The sequence below is a fragment of the Gasterosteus aculeatus genome, chromosome 8 (genome assembly GCF_964276395.1).
Source record: "Gasterosteus aculeatus chromosome 8, fGasAcu3.hap1.1, whole genome shotgun sequence".
NCBI lineage: Eukaryota > Metazoa > Chordata > Actinopteri > Perciformes > Gasterosteidae > Gasterosteus > Gasterosteus aculeatus.
In genome coordinates this window covers 4,795,353-4,815,556 of record NC_135695.1, presented here as the reverse complement: position 1 = coordinate 4,815,556, position 20,204 = coordinate 4,795,353, and the positions used below count along the sequence as shown (strand labels likewise).

Sequence of the window (20,204 nt, the reverse complement as noted above, 5' to 3'; positions counted from 1 at the left end):
CCTCATGTCTGTTAGCTTAGCACAAAGACCACAAACTTAACTAACATGTCTCTGATATGTTAATCATATAAAGGGTAAAAAGGACACATTGCAGGGGTTAATGTGCCAGTCAACTTCTTAGTGTCCACTGATGGCCTTGACATATTTCCCAAAATGTTAATATGTTGGTTAATATTACTAGGACCAGAGTACCTTTAATTACCAAAGTCATAACACACAACAGTGTATAAGACGGTAAATGTAACAGCCATAGTAGCTCTGTTTGTCATAGGGGTGCTTTCTATCTGCTGGTTGTGTCCCGGGTTTCCTCAGTTTATCCTCGTCCTCACATCTGTCTTCATCCTCGTTCTCTGAGATGCATGTGAGATGCCTGGGATGCACTGCTGTGACAGTGGTTGAGCAATGGGCCTGTCTTGTTCTGGGGCCCCTGCTGAAGCACAGTTCCTCTTTGTTCTGTGATGTATTGATCCATTCAGACCTCCTCCCGAATGTACTCCGCCGGTGCTCGCTCTGCCCAAACCAGCTCGCGTCGTGGATCTTCGTGTGATGCACTTTCACGCACACACAAAGAGAAACAGAGACTTCACAAAACCCAGACTCTATTTTCTACTCCTCTGAAATAACTTCATGAGCAGTTCAAATCCTGTGTGTTTCATTTTTTTAATCCTTTCAAAATAAAGCCCTCAAACTTCTCGCTCTCTGCAAAGGGATTATTTGGGGAGGTCAAAATCATCAGGTTACACTTTATATTCGGACATACAAAAGAAAAGTCCTACTGCCTTTTCATAATAGTAGGCTTTTGCTGTCACTGCTGCACATACATCCTGTGCCGTATATGTTCGAAAACCGAGTGGACATGGAGCTCCCGTGCATTTGTTGGTTGGTCCAAACGCATTAGAATCAAAGACCGGGTTATGTGTGTGAATCCGTTCCATTAGCGCTGCCTCCACAGGCCAGAAGCCGTGCAGGATGAAAGGGAGGATTTATCTTCCCAAGCTCATCACATGGTGTGACCCGGGGCCTGGAGTAGAAAGGTCTCTCTCTCTCTCGCTCTCTCTCTCAGGTACCATGGAAACCAGTCTGCCACTGGCTGCTTGTCCCGTCGTCCTCCAGTCGCCCTCTGGGCTTTTCCTGCATGGATATCTGGCCAACGCTCTAAGGAGGATTCATAGCCCTCATCTCAGTTTGTTCTCAAAGAGAAAATTCCAAAAACGTTGGGACTTACAGAACGTTACAGAACTGGAATCTCAATTGCGATGTTCCTTGAGACATAACTAGCACGTTGTGCCGTTGATGACAACACTTGTCTTGTGAGGTTCTCAGTCTCCTCTCTCTCTCAAATAGGGAATGCACGCCCTGCTCGGTTGTAAACCCACAATCCATCTGTGGAGGGCAAAACACAGCGCTGTGTGGAATTGGCAGCACTAAACTAGTATTATATTTGTGAATGTTTGTGATGTTTGTCTTTGATGTACCCAAACATAGAGCGCCTAATAAGTGGATGTAGTCGCTTAGACGTCTTTTAGCATGAATGGGACCATACATTTCATAACGAACATCACACTCTATAGAAGAAGACTTGAAACTAGCAATTGAGACCATAAACTCCCTTTCACAATGTTTACTGTTTACTGTTTTCTCAGGTGAGAAGTATTTTATCACAGACTTAACCATAAATGGTAAATGGCCTGTACTTGTATAGCGCTTTTCTAGTCTTCCGACCACTCAAAGCGCTTTAACACTACATGACATCATGAACCCATTCACACCCATTCATACACTGATGACAGAAAAGAACCACACACAGTGACACCTGCACGTCAGTAACTACCATTCATTCACTGTAGTCGCAGCTACAGGAGCAATGTTGGGTTAAGTGTAAACACATGCGGGTTAGCGGGCCTGGGATCGAACCGACAACCCTCACCATGGCTGGCCATTAGAAATATTGCCAAGTAATGGCCCTTTTTAGACCCATTGATAGAATCATGTCACACCTGTAGGTCAAGTTGGGTGTTTGTCCTGTCTCCACGTTTGTTTTGTGACTTCATGTTTTATTTTGGAAATGAACTGTGCTCTCGTTTCAGGTTCCTTGCCCTTCCTCATGTGTCGCCAGTCAGAATGTCTTCCCTGGTCCCTGGTTGTGTCCACCTGTTGCCACACTTCCCTCATGCGTACTTATAGTCTGCGTCTCCCCTTGTCCTGTACCAGTGTGTCATGTCCTTCTGTCTTGCACACTCGCCTCATGGTAGAATCCAAGTCCAAGTCGTAGTTTTCTTTGTCCCGAACCTTGTTATAGATTCCTTAGTTGGCCTTATGCTGTTTATTGCTCCACAGTTCTTTGATTTATTTCAGAGCCTTTTTTTGTGATTGAGTATTTTGTTATTTCCTCGGTAAGAGAGCTTTTGGTTTTGCAATTTTTGTCTATTTGAGCATTTTTAGTTGTACTTTGTTGTTTTCTCCTTTCCTCGCTAAGAGAGGTTTTTGTTTGCTTCCCGTCATTTTGGATTTTCCCAGCTCTCTTAGTTACTTGGTTTCCAGGGATTTCCCTGTGTCTTTTGTTGGGAAATAAAAGCTTCAGCTGAACCTCGCCGGCCGTACCGTTCGCCGGTCGGACCGGTGAACCCCAATGAATGACATGTAATGTAAAACATCTGCTGAAACCCATCAGAATCAATATCTAAAATTGCGGCAATAAATAACATCCTCCAGAACTAATACATTTGTAAAAAAGTTGTTTTACATACTGCGTGCACTGGAAGATCTACAGTGCGAAGCTGCTGTTCCGTCCTGCACCTGGTTGTTGCGTTTGCTGCTGGTGTCCAAGTCTCTCGCTGTTACCGTTAATAACTGTGACACAGAAGCTTACTAACGTGGATGGTACTCGGCACCGGTAACAAGTACCACAATCTATAATACATCGCTTACGTCTCCGCTGCAAATTAAGCGTTTTACAGGACCCCTAGAAGCCTTTCCTGGTTTATCACTAGTGAGTGCCTGATCATACATCAGCCTGGCAATGAATGGATGAAGATCACTGCCAGCTCTGTGATTTGTTTTCCTCGCCACGAAGCCTGAAAGTACCAGCGTATATATTTAGATTTCTAAATGCCCCGCTAACAGATGTTGGGGAGTCATATGGATGTTGGTGTAACAGAGACCCCCTCAGGTATTCTCATTATTCTACAACTGAGCAGATGGCAGGGAAACTTACCACACTTACCATTATCCATCATACATATTCTGCTCCCAATTTACATAGCTGGCGCTTCACAGGAGCTCCTACAGGGAAAGTACCTCGCTCCAGGATTGCACCACAGCTCCACCTGAGGCTTTGGAAGACAGTCTGAGATGTCACTGCCACTACACCTCAAACTGAAATATGCTAATAGTTGTACAGAGGAATTCCAACGGGGGCATCGCAGTTGTATATTTTGGATTGTGAGGTAGGAACAACTGCAGCTCAATGATTTTTAAATAGATTAATATAAATCAGGACATGTTTTTACTGTGAAACAGCCCTAATAAGATGATAAACTAGCACCTTTTAATATATTCTGGAGTATTCACAGCCTGTTACCTATGAGGACTTCAAGTTTCAGAACTTCTACCATTAGAGACCTTTCATACTCCAATTAGGAAACATAATTTTAGCATTTAAAGTATTATAGTAAATATGGTGTTTTTGGAGCCCTTCAGAGATGAGTTTATAGTAGTGGGTCCATGTTTTATTTGTTATGATACTTGAGCAGAAGCACAAAGGTGATGAAGTACATTATGTCACCATCCCGCATCATTCTGTCCAAAAGCGGGGCCAGTTAGCTCCACAATATGCAACCAGGGGGGAAACCGCCACCAGAATGCCTGAAGCCAGCTAAAAAATGCTACATTTCATTTAACTTATCTAGCAGTTGATAACTAAAATGTTGATGGGATAGATAATGTATCTGCTAGCAAGCTAATGCTAGCTATGTGTTAGCATACTGTGACTGTGGCTAGCTTACACACTTCCAATCATTACTGCACGTAAACAGGCTCTCTGATGTAAACGGATTCTATTATAACACAAATATTGGCTTATCATATGGTCTGGGTTCTTTACCCTCCTGTCAGAGTCTCACTACACAAAGCAGCTTTTAAGCATTTTTGTGTTGTGTGCTAGCAGGCGAAAGAGACAAGGTGGCACCGTCATGCACCACGACATCAATGGAGACCTTTGAATAGTTTCCCCTCTGGTCTGGGTTTTATTGCGCTCTGTCTGTGTAGACTATGGTTCTCCTCTTAGAGCTGCAACTCCCCCTAACCCAGCCTGGTCTCCAAAACCTGTTCCTAAAAATGTATACGAAAATCTTGAACATACAAATTCGTAGTGATACATACGAAATAGATACGGACTGCAACTGATGACCCTATTCAAAGTGAACCTGCACCCCGTAAACACACTTTGTGAAGTCTAACGATGTAAAATAAACGTGTTATGATTGCATTTTTAACGAGAAATCAATGTTGACTTGTAAGAATACAATACAAACACTAACCCCCTCAAAAATCCAACATGGCGGAGAGACGTCCACTCAAGAATCCAACATGGTCCGCCATGTTGTTCACTCAAGGGGCGTGGTTAACCCCCGCCAGTTCCTATGTATTGTTACCAATTTGTATGTTCAAGATTTTCGTGTACATTTTTACGAACAGGTTTTGGAGATCACGTTGCCTAACCAGGAAATCCCCTGTTGCAAACCTAAAAAACGCTGAAATACATCTTGAAATCCAAGATGTGTCTTGGACTTGAACTTAAAGCCTTGACACATGAAACCCTCGTTTTAATAATCCGCATGCACTAAAAAAGCTGTAGCGCGCGTTAGGGTTTACATCCCTTTCCTCAGTCACACCCGGCTGATCATTTGCACAAGACTGTTCACAATTTAGTTCCACACTAGAGCACTTTTTTTAATGTTTGTTTCGTCGTCCTCCTCCTCTTCTCTTCCCTTCGAACGGCTCTCGGTGGCGGAGGGGAGCAGCGGCAGTGAGGCAGCACTGGGCCTGAAGGGCACTTTTCAGCCTGGCCAGACACACTCGGGCCTTGCTGCTTGGCTGCGCCACATGGGTCACCGCCTTACATTACGAGGGCCCTGCCAAAGTCAGCCAGGCGGAGCCCTGCAACATACCTGAAAACCAAGGAACAAAGTCGCTGCGACCAAACCAGCCTGTTTTACTGTGACAACGCGGCGTGACATCAGGAAATGAGATGTGAATATCATCTCAAGCATGAGGTGTATCAGCAGTGGATGGATTTTTCTAGCCATAGATATCCATTCGCATTGCCCGCCTTAATAATTATACCAAACGAAAAGCCCTGGCCGATAGGTTTGATTGGTGGGCCTCGTGTCTCGGCACTCCTGCGGGGCCCTTGGGTGCTCCCGCTGAGGTCACGAGGGGAGACTGAAGCAGACCTTATGTGTCAGCCACCGTTATTTATTTTGGAGTCCAGGCTCTATTCATCATCCCGCTGCCACTCCGAACCCTCTCCGCATCTCCCCCGGCCTCTCCCCCCTGCGTCCCGCCTCCTCAGCCCCGTGATCGACGCTTCGCGAGAGGCACCTCAAGGTGGGGCTAAACGGTCTTATATCCCCAATCATGTGGCGGGGGCGGAGTCCGACCCGCTCCTGCTGCCTGCTCAGCCCGTACTGTACATGACGGGAGGGGGGGCAATTAAACCCCCATTCTTATTTCTCACTAATATTTTTTTTGTCAAGGGGGGCAGGGGAGGGTAATTTAGCAGGAAGACCGGGGGGGTATCAGTGCGCCAGATTACAAGAAAACGTGCCCCATTCCGTGTCAGTAGTTGAAACCAGCAGCCTCCCCCAGCCCCCCCCCCCCCCCCCGCGACTCCCCCCTCCCTCTTTACGCACGCCGTACTCCAGTGGAGGAAACGGCAGTTCAGATCACATTTCACATTCAGCTCCGACCGGCTGAGAGAGAGACAGCCAGCGAGCAGAGGGGGAGCCGAGTCTCCGCTTTCCTCTCCGGTACCTTCGCCAGTGGAAGAAAATAATAACCATTTATATTCAAAAAGAAAAAAAAAAGACGCTCCGGCGGACGAACGAGCGTGCGCGCGCGCGCCGCGAGAACCCCCCAAAAACACCACCGGGATTTCTTTTTTCTTCTTCTTTGCTCATATGTGTTCCTGCAGGATTTTTTAGAGAGCCACAGAGAAATAGACAGACAAGAAGAAGAGGAGGAAGAAGAAGAAGAAGAAGAGATGGACGAGCAGACGAGGTTGATGCACTCGCACACGGGGGTGGGCATGGCGGGGCACCCCGGCCTGCCGCCGCATATGCAGGAGGGCACCGGAGGACCGGACGGCGACGGGAGGAAACAGGACATTGGAGACATTTTACAGCAAATCATGACCATCACGGACCAGAGTCTGGACGAAGCTCAGGCCAGGTAAAGACCGCGAACGCTCCCCGGGAATAAAAGGGGGATTAGAGACCGAGTGCGCGAGGTTGGACGCGCGAGTTTGCGCGTCCGTGTGCAAAGCGACGCGAGACGCACATTCGCCTCACCTTTCAATAAGAAAGTGCGCGAGAACGCGTGACAACGCGTCGCCCTGCTAAAGCGCTGAAACACAGCCGCGGTGCGTTCACGAGACGCCCGAAACATTAAAGCCAAAAACGTGTGTTTGCAATGTAATTACTGAGTTGTTGGTCGCGAGCCGATGCAACTTTATTACTCGCGATGCACTTTAAACCGACTGACGACGCCAGCTGTGCGCTTGTAATGTTTTACTTTATTGATAAAGTTGGTCAGAAAAAAAAAAAGAATTAATTATGATTTCATAGTCAGAGGAAAATTGACGAATTAACAGCTGCTGTTAATCAGTCTCAACGCAGTTGTATCATTTATGATTATATTATTTAGAGCATTTATCTAAAAGGTCTGTGGAATGCGTGTGTTGGAATCTGAAGCCACTTTTCTGTTTCAGGAAACACGCTCTCAACTGTCACAGAATGAAGCCTGCCCTTTTCAATGTCCTGTGTGAAATCAAAGAAAAAACAGGTACGTTCACGGTAGATCTGAGCAGGGGAGCCAAACACTGCACTGTTGTTGTTGTTGTTGTTGTTGTTGTTGTTATTGTTGTCCACACAATGTCCCCTAATGGAGCTCGGAGCTGGCAAAGCAGACACGGAGAGCCACCGGCTATTTAATCACCTACGTGTCCGTCCGGCCTCCGATTCACACAACAGAACCCTGATGTTTGGAGCGTCGCTCACAGCACAATTCACCGCATAAATTTCACTGACGTGTGTTTCCTCCTGCAGCTTCAAAGTCTGTGCGTTTTTTAACTCTTTCACAATAGGACCTGTGGACAATTACCCCGAGCAGTCCTTATCAATTACGGTGTCAGGGCATGAATAGGTTCTTTTTTTTTTGAGGGTGGGGGCTCTGTATGCTATTGTGGAATAATCGAGTATTGAGCAAAAAATGTCACAAGCGCATTGATGCCCCCCCCCGCGAGTAAACTGTCAAATCTGGTGAAAACGTCTCTTTCTATTCGGCGTTGTGTCCCTCCATTAGAGCAGCTGTGAGAGAGCGTGTCAGCAGAATAATTGCTAGAAGACAAATAACGTGACATCGGATGCGTATGTCATGTATCCAAATCTCCCCCTTTCCCCCCCAAACTCCATGTGACATTTTCTGAAATTGGCACAGATGGAATGCGGTGCGCCTCCGACCGACAGCGTCCCCTTGGTCTTATTTCCCCGGCGCTCTGCAGGACTCCCGCAAAAAGTTCCACAGCCGAGACACTGAGTGGCGGCGGCACGCCGGGTCTGCGTTTCACACTCATCAGTGCATGAAATTGAGTGGAACGGGTGGAGGATGGGGGAGGATATTCTTCTCATTGTCTTTTCAAGTCGCACTTGCTCACACTTGACCTTTGCTGGGCGGCGGCGCTGTCGACGTGCGGGTTCTCGTGTGCGATCGCACCCTCTTTTTATTTTTTTTGTCATAGAAGCTCACCTAGCCGCCGAACCCGCGAGCCCCGGGAATGTTTATCTCGAGCGGGACCCTGCCTCGGGTGAGAGCGGGGGGGGCCGGCGGGGGGCCTTTTGTAGCCTGCTGGCTCGCTCCTCTGCTTCTCTTTTTTCGTATTGTCTTAGTCGGTTTCTTTTGGAGGGGGGAGTGACACAGTTATGCATAGTGTTTTACTCCCTGGCGCTTCTCGGGAGTTCATCCAAAGTTCGGCTCTGCCGCGAGTACAAAGTAGCTCGGACCTCTTCCTGCCTTCACAGCCATTCTTTTCCCTTTCAGCCGGCGACCTATAAATACGAGGTGCAGCTCCACGCAGCAGATCTGCCTTTGCACGCACTCGGCTCTGTTCTGAGATTCAGTGAGGAGCGGTTAATGCGGTTCCTCTGATTCTAGCATAATTTTTATTTTTTATTTTTTTACTTCAAATGTGCAGGTTTTCTTAACAAGGCTTTTGCTAATCCTGCTGGAGGCTGGTTTGCTTTTATGGGGCATTAACAAAAATCATCACGAGTTGAGAATAATTGTGCTCCAAACACACCTCGACCTTCATCACTGTCGGTTTCAGGGTAAATAAAACAAGATTCATTCCTGCCGAAAGACATCATTTCACTCACACACTGCGGGGGGAAAGAAAAGTTTATTCTGGTTTCATTAAGTCCACTCATCAAATATAGAGGATTGTTCATTCCAATTAATTCCTTTAAATAGCTCCTAATTGTAACAGAAGTTATCTCAGGGCACTTTTCAATAAATATACAATTACCGGTATGTTAAATAATATTTTATTCATCTGCAACAGTTTCATTTTTTTATGTTTACACTTTTTCAATATGCACTGACTTTTCTAAAATGTCGAGAAGAGTTCCCAGCTTGTTGCTCCCCCTACTGGATTGCTCTTCTTTGGTCTTTTCATTTAAACATTTATTTACATGATTCAACATTTTTGTGAGACGTGTTTCATTTCGCATTGAGTCATACTTATCACTTCAGTTCTTTGAATTTGTAGAAATAAATTAGCTTCGATGGTTGAGGCCGTTTTATATTCCCGATGTTGGGCAGTTAGGAATATATATGGAATTGGTCGTTTTGAAGTTTGCGCTGGTGGAAGAAGTCACTTGGCTTTCTTTCCCGATCCCACATCACATGGGAGGCAGAAGACGACAGAATCCATGATGCAACCTAGTTTGTTTTTGTGTCATTGTCATTATTATTTCCATATCTAAATGATGAAACCGGCTGGAAACAAACCTTTCTCATCTCCTCCCTTACCCAGTCCCACCTCGAACTATTTCAGGCTCCTTCCACCCCGAGCTTCTCTTCCAACACCAGCGCAGAGCCGCTGTGTGTGTGTGTGTGTGTGTGTGTGTGTGACAGCACCTGCAGGACACAATGCCAGTGTTGATCTAGGGCCTGAACTCCTGACCTGCTCTGTGTATTTTTACCGAGCTGAAGTGAGGGATGGCCAACAGAAATATTGTGCAGTGTAAACAAGCACAACGGTGCAGCAACACCAGAGAGGAAGGGACAAAGAAAACACACTTTATTTAATACGCTAGCTTTTTTTTTTCCACTCCTTTTTTTGGGATACACGCCGGCTTCGTCTTTAACCGGTTTTCATTCCAGGCATTTGGGTTGTGTTTTTAACTTCAAAGGATTACTGTTTTTCAGACTCGGTGCTGTGTGAAGAGACAGTATAAAATACACAAAGCATATTAATTATTGTGCTTGTCTGTCCAAAAATGTGGAGCAAAGGTTCTCGCAGAGATATATTTCCTGAACATTTCCCTCTTGTGGCCGTCGACACGTGAAACCCAATCCTTCCACCAACGGAGAGCGAGTTGATCGAAGGGAGGCACAAAATCAAATATGACACGACCTAATGCAAGTTTACGCTCTCCGTCGGTACCCCGTGCATCTGTCACAGGCATGGTGAAGTGGACCGGTTTCTCTTGGTCTTCACCCTGAGTTTTTCGTATGATTGATGAAAAGGCCTCTTTAGATAAGCAAATGCTTGACAAACTGATTTGGAAAATGAGCCGCCTTGACCCCTGTAAACACTTCACCAACATCGTAAATCTCCAGCGGTGTCAAACAAAAGCACTCCTTCAGCGAGCTGCTGGCTAAATGCGCCGCTCTGACTCGCTGTTTAATTTGGACTTTTTTCTCCCTCTCAACCTCAACAAAAGGCCGGCTTTCTTGCGGCCCCCGTGTTTGTGTAGTGTAAGGTTTCCAGCCCCGGGGATCCTCCATTTATAAAAATGACTTACCGAGTGATGTAATGTTATTTTTTGAAGGGTGAAAATGGGGTGTTTTACTGCGTCGTGTTTGACAGGGTGAAATGAGCCAGAGGTCTGATTATGGAAGGTGCATGGGAGCCCACACTGCATTGACTTGTCAGTCCATTCAGACGCTTGGCATCTGCCTATTTGTACTGCAGAGGCTGAACGCCGCTCAGCCGTGGCGTCACTGTGTAAACACCCCGACGCGGCCTTCGGAGGGGATTGGGGTACCGGCTTGAAGGGGATCAGGGTACCGGCTCTGGGGAGGGGATCAGGGTACCGGCTCGAAGGGGATTGGGGTACCGGCTCGGAGGGGATTGGGGTACCGGCTCGGAGGGGATCGGGGTACCGGCTCGGAGGGGATCGGGGTACCTGCTCGGAGGGGATTGGTGTACCTGCTCGGAGGGGATTGGTGTACCTGCTCGGAGGGGATCGGGGTACCGGCTCGGAGGGGATTGGGGTATCGGCTCGGAGGGGATCTGGGTACCGGCTCGGAGGGGATCAGGGTACCGGCTCGGAGGGGATCAGGGTACCGGCTCGGAGGGGATTGGGGTACCTGCTCGGAGGGGATCGGGTACCTGCACGAAGGTGGCGTCGCGCTCAGACAATTAGTCCTTTCTGCTGGTCGGTCTGTTATTGAGCGTTTAAGTCACCGTCAATTGAACACGCCAAACATTTTCTGGTTTCCGTTTTAATGAGCTTTTTATCATTTAAGCTCAACGTTTTTACGGTTGGGACTGTTAGTCGGACAAAACTGGGCTTTAACTAAAAATCGATTTAAACCATTTAGTGGCAAATGGACTGACCAATTGTTGCAGCTCTAGATGACACAAGACGTCTCCGGACGTTTGTGATTGACGTTCGACATTTTATACACTGATCAACTAATTGAAAAAAAAAATTTGGAAATTGAAATAAGCTTAAAAAGGACCCGACCATTGTTTTTATTCTGCGAGGTGATGACAATTTATTTAGAAAACAAACATCAGCCTTACGTCATATCTGCATTGGGAGCCAGCAGATAGTAACGGGGAATGTTAGCTAGTGTGTCTGTAGATGTCGGCTCTGATGGCGAGCGCCTCCTCCATGCTGGTACAGCAGCATACGGAGGGTGGGGGTGCGGGGGGGCTAAGCTTGCCACCACAGCTGTTTCCCCAATCTCTCTGCTTAATCATCCACTGAGAGAGAGAGAGAGGGGGGAAGATATGAAGTATAACTCTGCTCGAGGATGTGGACCACGGGAAGAAACGTGTATTGACGAGCCGCCGTCGGCCATATTTGGACTTTTGCCTCGATTCAACTAAGAGAATCCTAATCACAGGATCATCAGTGATTGACAGCGTTGTAAATGGTGTCTTAATACCATTACAGTATAGAACAATGTGCTTACATTATACATTATGCTAATTGTCAGTCGCCTAATTGATACGAGTTAATCATATTAAGGAGCTTAATTATAGGAATCTTACTGCGCTGCCATTTGTTAATTAACACTGACATCACTCGTATACCAGCGGGGTGATGTGATTTCTTACCAGGATAGCCTCCTCTCACCCGCTAACTCATGTACTTCCTGACCGGATGGGGTTTTTGTTGTATTCCCCTCCTCCGGTTTGTAGACGAGGAATTGAGTCGCCACCTGTGACGATTCCGGCATGAATGCGAGATGCAGACGGGTAGAGGAGCGTCGGCCTTTGACCCGAGTGTCGTGTAAAAGGATCCTGCATGGATCCTGCTTGTCCCGGCCTCTCTTTACAGTCTCAGCCCCCCCCCCCGCAAGTTTTTTACTTCATTTTCTTATAAATACACGTTCCGAATTTAATCACGTCTGCAAATTTGTTTCGCACGTAAAATTGAACATGCAATGGCACATTTGGATGTGGTTGCCATACCAACAACTCCTCACCCCCACGAGAACCCTCCCCCCCCCCCACCCCCACTACCCCCCAGGAGTTCATTTTCCGTAATGTAGTGTTCGGAATCTCATTTCCTCCACTTTTCTCTCCCCAAAGCTTCGACTTGCAGACGCGCCCTCCAGGCGTCCAAAGCACGTTCGCCGTGTGACAAAGCTGCCACGGCTCTTAGACGCCGAGAGGGAGGGAGGGAGAGAGCGAGGGGCCCCTCTCGCTCTCTCCACGTAGTGAAAATGACACAAATTAATATACACTACTTAAACCAGACCAAGATTAATGGTTCCCTTTCGCTGCAGCTTAGTCCCACTGTCAGTTGCCGGGTGCTCGTTGGACAAAATCAACACTAATCAACATTTATTCCACTTTTGCCCTGGGCTCTCAGGAGTCTGGCAGGACTGCATGCCCCATCACCCCCCCCCGGCCCCTCCCCCCCCACACACACACACACACCCACCCCCGCCCCCCTCACCCCTCTCTCTTTCGCCCGTCTCGCTACGCTTTTCACCTCTCATCCAGCTCCTCCATACATCACCCTCCTCACACAGCTCGGCTCCTCAGAGGAGAGCGCGCCCCCTCCTATCAGGCCACATTAGAGTCATGATAGATTTTCTCTTTTCATTTGCATCTGATATTTAACACGGCAAAGCAGTTGCTCTGTCACTTTACAGCATGTGTGTGTGTGTGTGTGTGTGTGTGGTCACAGTTTGAGTCGTGTGTTTTTGAGCCAGTAATCTCATCTGCGCTGCATTATGAGAAACACTATACGCTTCCACTCCTCACTTCCGAGTTTGTGAGTCATTGACTGAGTATTTAGTATTTAGGCAACACTTTCCGTAGTGGAAAGTATCGTTTTAAAATATGGGGGAACTGCCGTCTCCAAGGTGCACCCGTGTTTTGTCCTCAAAGGATACGGTGCTCCCGGGTCCAAATCCAAAGTTTCTGTGAATGGCAGCCGAGGCCTCCACTGATCTGCTGGCTGGTCTCTGATCAGCAGCGTCCAGCAGAGGCCTCCGATTGGCTGAGCTAACGCAGGACGCGACTAAACGACCACGGTCATTCAGGCCGAGGTACGACTATGCACAGACGTGGCCAAAATGTGTCCTATCCTGATTAAATATGCAGCTCCACAGAGAACTATTGTTGAGTATTACACTTACACAAACAAGACATCCAAATAAGAATGCATATTTTCATATGTTATATTACGTTATAACATTCCTGGTTAAATTCCCCTCATATTTTGTGAGAATGTCCCTTTTATTTTACATTTGATCCACTGTACACGTTGTTGGGAGGAAAGAATGTGATTATTATTTGTTAACACAGGGCATGAATGCAACCGGTGGTGCCTTGTACTCCAGCGGGACCTGTGTTTGTCACACGCTATAAATGTGACCAGCTTACAGGACCCTCAGCTTATAGGACCCTCATTTTACAGGACCCTCATTTTACAGGACCCTCATCTTACAGGACCCTCAGTTTACAGGACCCTGAGTTTACAGGACCCTCCTCTTACAGGACCCTCAGCTTACAGGACCCTCAGTTTACAGGACCCTCACCTTACAGGACCCTCAGTTTACAGGACCCTCAGCTTGAAGGACCCTCAGTTTACAGGACCCTCACCTTACAGGACCCTCAGTTTACAGGACCCTCACCTTACAGGACCCTCACCTTACAGGACCCTCAGTTTACAGGACCCTCACCTTACAGGACCCTCAGTTTACAGGACCCTCAGCTTACAGGACCCTCATCTTACAGGACCCTCAGCTTACAGGACCCTCAGGTTACAGGACCCTCAGCTTACAGGACCCTCATCTTACAGGACCCTCAGCTTACAGGACCCTCATCTTACAGGACCCTCAGCTTACAGGACCCTCAGGTTACAGGACCCTCAGTTTACAGGACCCTCAGGTTACAGGACCCTCAGTTTACAGGACCCTCAGCTTACAGGACCCTCAGGTTACAGGACCCTCAGTTTACAGGACCCTCCGCTTACAGGACCCTCAGCTAACCGGACCCTGAGCTTGTGACGCAGCGCATGCACTGCAAATTCTCCACTGTGCAAACTAAGTTTCCTGAAGAAGAATCCTGCTATTCATCCCTCCTTTCCCGATTGCAGCGATTGTCTGCACACTGCTTGATGGATCTGTTCCCAGCATGCATTGGGCTGAAGCCAGGAAAAAAACCCGAAGTGGCGACCGGTGCATCGCAGCCGATTGAACAGCAATCACGCAGCACATTTTATTAAGGTCCAGTGATCTGTGGTGGGTTCCCTCCTGCAGCAGTCCCACATTTAGAGATCGCAGGTTGCCTCGACCCCCTCTGAGGACGGAACTGTGTGAACAGCTAATGCCTCCTCTGCTGCAGAGATATTGTTGTCCATCTTGCAGCGCCGCGCGACCAGAGGCACTGTCACGGCACCAACTGGCCTCATTGAAGTGACACCGAGTGCTTTGTCAGCTTTGTGTCTCAGGTGCCAACATGAGCTTCCCAAAATAAACTGTCATGCAACATGGCAGGACAGAGAGAAATGCCGGACGGGGGGGAAGAGGGTCGTGGGGAGGGGGGGTGCTGTGTGCAAATGCCACAAAACAAATGTTCCGTAGCAGAAAGGCTTTGTGGCTCTGGACACCTGCCCCTCATCAATGCCAGCAACGTGGCGGGAAACTCCAAAGCGCGGCGCGCGATCGTCTGCGGCATCATCAGCGCCCCTCAGGGGGGGCGGGACCACGAGCGCAAAACAGCAGGGGTCCGGCGCTCACTCACAGAGCATTTTATTTGTCTTTTCAAGTGGTTTTACTTCATTGCGGACTTGTTAGCCGTTGGCTCTCGACGTGTCTTTGCTATTTGCAGACATCCTCCTCCAGAAATAGCTTGTGCTTACTGCGGTTAGCTCCTCTTCCTGTTTTATAAATGGTCTGCCACTCTCTCTCTCTCACTCTGCAACATTACACCGGCAGAGCGAGCGCTGGATGTGCATTTGGCTGAAGTCGCTTTCAGCGGCGGGGTGTCAGCTGGTTGGAGAGGGCGGGCGTGCGGTAAGTAACGCGCAGAGACGCCTCGGCGACCTCCGAACTGTAACCACCGGCCCCACCTGCCCCGCTGGTTCTGTCCCCTGGTCGAGATCCCCCGGTTAGATCTCGTGGCCTGCGGCGCCCCGGCGTCGCCGTGACATTTTTATGAGCAGTCGACCGAAGCAGAGAGTCACGGCGGCTTGAAATGGAAGTTCAGTCCTCACCTGCGTTAATGAGGAACCAGCAGCTTATGCTGCAGACGGGGAGGGATTCTGCAGGGAGAGAAGGACGTCTCACTAACCACGGGGCTGCAGAGCCGGAGCGGATCCGGACTGGGTTTCAGGCAGGATTCTCTCAGAGTTGGTTGAAAACGGGCCATTACTCGTTCATTAAACGGTTGTTGCAAGGGATCGTCATTTCTAGAAAAGCGGCCTATTCAACGGTAGAGAGTGAAGTTTCTCTCTAACAAAGCATTACCACGCGGGCCTGATGGGTAACAGAAGACATTCAATTATTTTAGTTGGTCTAATGCAATCAAGGGAATGAGACATCAACAGCATTTCCCCCTCCGTGGACAAAAACGGAAACAGAAGACGCTGATTGAGGCCGTTGATATGGTGGGGCGACAGGGGTCAGAAGTGGGGCTGGAGCCTCATGGAAACACGCTCACCTTCTGTTCTTCCTGTTATGCTGGAGGCCTGACTCACAAACTCTTACTGTTATGTAAAAAATATCAAGTATATCATTCTTGGAGCGGGGCGCTCCGGATCGAGCCCTTGGAGGCCAGTGGTGCTTCAACAAGCGTAATCAGTAACAAATGCTGGTTCGGACTCCATCTTTTATATAATCGAACACACTTTTATGTGTTTGGTCGCACAATGTGAGCAATTTAAAAGCACGCCCGTCCCATGTGACGTTACCTCCTTACTATTTTCCGTCATCTTAAACAGTAAAAGATTATGAGTCAATCAGAACATAATAATTGGGAGATGAATTGGGAGTCATTAGATGGCGTTCTGAAAGCCAGCTGGCCGCCCTGTCAGCGCCATCGCTGCTGACTGATGCACGTTGCTCCTGCCTCGGCTGTTGGAGGATGGTGTTGATAAGTTAATATTCCGACAACAGAGATGAGATAAAGAGGTTTCAGGAGTTTGGAGGATAGTGTAACCTTGATAAAACGCTCATCTCAGTGACATTGATTCTCTCCATCCATCTTCGTCTGATGTGAAGTATGCAAATGGTGCCATCGGCTGGGAGTGGAGTACGGTGCTGTTAAATGGGCCATTTCAAATGTTCTTTGAACTATGCTGACTTCCCAAAAAAAATGTCACTGTCAGGCGGCTCGGCTCGTGCTGATGTCTTTTCCGGAGACACTTTTCTACCTTTATCCTATATCTTCTTCCGTTTATTCCACGTCTCTTAACCCCCCCCGCCTCTCCCCTTTTTTTTTAGTTCTCCTCCCCATCTCTCCTCTTCCTCTTTCCTCGCCTGCTATACAAATTAGGTGTACTGACAGTGTCAGAATGGCTACTCATGAAATATTAACAGCTTGTAGAGAATTTTACATCGCTACATTTCTCTTCATTTTTGAACTATGCCAGCGCGGTAGCGTTTATTTGTGTGAGTTCAGTGTTTAACTCTAGCTAACACATCCTGGAGTACACAATAACCTGCATGTAATAAGGCGTTTATTGCCTTATGAACGTGCTAATTATCCCCTGTGAGTAAAAGCACATATGGAGAGCTTGAAATTAAATGAAATGAAACCCGAATTTACTGTTATGAACAATACGGTCGATTAGAATAGGTTTAGAATTATTATTCCTCAACGTAAATCTGTCTAAAAGGCTTTATTTCATTTTTCCACACTTGTCTTTAAGATGGTTTATTTTGCTTCCTTTAACGGCTGGTTTCCAAATGCATTCAACTGAGTGTGTGGGATGGCCTCTCTCTCTCTCTCTCTCTCTCTCTGCCTTTATGTCGGATGGCCCCTTTAAAAGATGGAGCTGTCAATCATCTGCTGACTTCCCGCGTCCTGAGAGGCGGCGCTGGGTCTCAGTGAGGGACAATGACTTTCGTTGTGACACATGTGCCTTTCTGTTGAGCGTTGTGTGGACAGTGTGTTACCCGGTAATTAAATTCATCCCCTCGGTCTGAATGAAGCTGGAAGGGCGGCGCGCAGATGGCTGTCCAAACAACGCCAACGATTGAACACAGCTGAGCTTGATACAACCTGCATCTTGTTTTTGTGGGTTTATGGCGTTATGCTTGAGTTCTTAAGTAAGTGAGGATGTCTGGGAGAAGGGCTGCATCAGGAGTAGCTGTACACAATAGCGAGGGGGTCATTTTATCCCCTCACAAAATGAAAATTGATTGATTTCATCACGCAATAGGCGGCTGTAGTGGCAGAAACTGTAATATGATCAATACATTACAGTTGACATAATGCGATCTCCTGGTATATAATGTGATATCACGCAGCGATGCTCCGACAGTTCCCAAAGAAAAGGCATTCAAAAAGAATGGAGGGAAATGAGTTGATGAGGTGTATCCTCCCCCCTTATCTTATGTAGCTGGGACTTGCTCTCCTCTTGACTAATGATGATGTGTGGCACAGGTAGCTGTCAGCGAGCCATGATTAATTAAAAGGGAAAGTAGGCCAATTAGTCACATTGTTCTAACCGTGGTCAGGGAGCCAGGCGGGCTGCACCCACAGCGCGTTGGCTTCTGCCGCCATCGGTGGGGCGTCTGATCAGAACCGGGGGGAGTTTTCATCTGCGCCCGTCTGGCTTCAAACCCAGAGGACAACGAGGCCGCGTCCTCTTTGGAGCGGGCTCGTGGTCGGCCCGGAGCCAATGGACCCGGCGCCGTCGCGTCTGCAGAGCTGGGAGTCTCATAGGGGTTCCCCCCCCCCCCCCCCCCTAAACACACAGCTGGAGCCTCGTTCCCTTTTCTGTGCTTGTGTTTCGCGGGTCCGACCGCACAGCCGCAGAGCCCCCCGGTCAGCGGCCCCGGCATGCATGCAGCGCCCCCAGCATGCAGCGCCCCCAGCATGCAGAGCCCCCGGTCAGCGGCCCCAGCATGCAGAGCCCCCGGTCAGCGGCCCCAGCATGCAGAGCCCCCGGTCAGCGGCCCCAGCATGCAGAGCCCCCGGTCAGCGGCCCTGTCATGTTTGTCTCCGGGCCTGTTCCGAACAGACAACCCCGGACCCCTGCGCCACGCAGGCGGACTCGTCCTGGGGGACACGGGTGTCGGCAACCCTCCCATCCCCGCCTTGTGACCGTCCGGGGCAGGCTGAGCATCATGAAAAACGAGGCTCATCTCTGCCCCCCCCGCCCCCCCACCCTATCTGCAGGCGCCCCATCGCCGGAGACCCGAGTGCCATCAGCGTGTGAGAGCGCTCAACGCTCAAGTGTCAGATACGAAGCATCCAGCCGTCCGACAGCGTTACCGGGGGGGGTGCAGAGGGGGGGGGGGCTCCTGACGGACTGACGCGCTGACTGACAGCTTTATTGTGTCCTTTGAGGAACGAGGAATGAAAGAGGCATTACAAACACAGACCATACACGGCCGTGCTGGGGAGGAATTACTCGTCCCTTTGTATGCATTGTTGTCCCTTTGTGTGGAGTCCACGTCTTTTAGCTGACGACACTCTTTCTCTAATTGTACAAAAGCAGCCGAGCAGGAATCTGACATGTTGCGTTCTGAAGACAAAGATGCCGCACCGAGGGAATCTGGAATTTCATTTCCTTCTTATTAGCTTAACTTATTAAAGATAAAAGAGGTTTGGTAATAGTGGAGGTTATGTTCTTTCGCATGTGGGTGGGGGACACTAAGGCGAGCTGCCGTTCCAACATCAGAAGTGAAACCGAAAAGCTCCTAATGTGTCCATATCGTGATGTGAAGGACTATTTTACTGAGAAATGCACTGCTAGCGAAGCACGGCTAATATCAGTTCTAAATACATTGCGCTTCCCGAAGCTAATGGGAAGCTTTAAAGTCTGTGATACTTTTTGCTGAACAGCCGCGAGGATTAACAGCATCAGTTTCACAAACACTGAGATTTGACCGTAACCATATTTAAAATGGTGATTTTAAATAAGGTAAAGTCCTTTCAGAGGTCATTTCATCTATTTTTCATTGCGACCTTACCAAACCAGAGCAAAGCTAAATGACTATAATACACACACACTGTGTGTGTGTGTGTGTGAGTGTGTGTACTCTGTGGCTAGCATTTCTTATTTTTACTCCTGGTGTTATTCTATTCATCCAAATTGATCCACGGTGAAGCCAGACAAAGTTCGCTGTATATTTAATGTCTTTCAGCAGCCACATTAAGACTGCGGTTTGAATTGGAAGGGGGGGGTCGGTGCTGTGACATTAATATTTAATTGCAGCCGTGTATCTGAATGCTGCAGGAGCCTCAAGTGATGGATATTTTTAATGATATGAAGAGTGAAGCCCAGAAAAGATCAATGCCAGCGAGCGTGCACACACACACACACACACACACACACACACACACTGTCTGTCTGTCTGTCAGAGGGAACGTATGTGGCGAGGATGATTGTGCTCACACTAATATTGTTTTTGGTCCACAAGCCGTCTGGTCTGATCTTGCGGGCTGAAGGTCTCCGGCCCAAATGACTCTGTCCCCTTCGCTGGTGCTGTCAGAAGTGACAGTGCTCATGTTTATTTCATTTTGCGTCTGGGCTGTCTCGTTTCCCTTTCCTCCAATGTCATTAACGCTTGGAGCCAGGACCCTGCAATGGCGCGCCTAATGAATTCCTCTGCGGCTCCCCGCTCCCCGCCTAGTTACCCCAGCTCAAGGTGTCAAATTAAAACAGCCTGGGAAAAGACGGCGACGAGCCGGCTCTTGTTTGTGTGCTTGTACGTCCCTGTGTTGCATTATTTAGTTTCTTTGTGGGGGCAGCGATTTGTTTTAAGTGGCTTGGATCGAG

At 48.3% G+C, this 20,204-nt stretch overlaps 1 protein-coding gene across 4 annotated transcripts in view; it reads left to right on the top strand.

Annotated features, from left to right (window-relative positions):
- Nucleotides 1-5,909: 5,909 nt before the first annotated feature.
- The window catches only part of LOC120823518 (pre-B-cell leukemia transcription factor 1), a 50,858-nt gene continuing 36,563 nt past the window's right edge, over nt 5,910-20,204 (top strand). For all 4 annotated transcript variants that reach the window (XM_040183566.2, XM_040183564.2, XM_040183565.2 and 1 more), the window contains exons 1-2: nt 5,910-6,450; nt 6,989-7,062. In XM_040183566.2, coding sequence (XP_040039500.1) covers nt 6,263-6,450; nt 6,989-7,062 — 262 coding nt within the window. In that variant the 5' untranslated portion in view covers nt 5,910-6,262. The remainder of the gene's footprint in view (nt 6,451-6,988; nt 7,063-20,204) is intronic.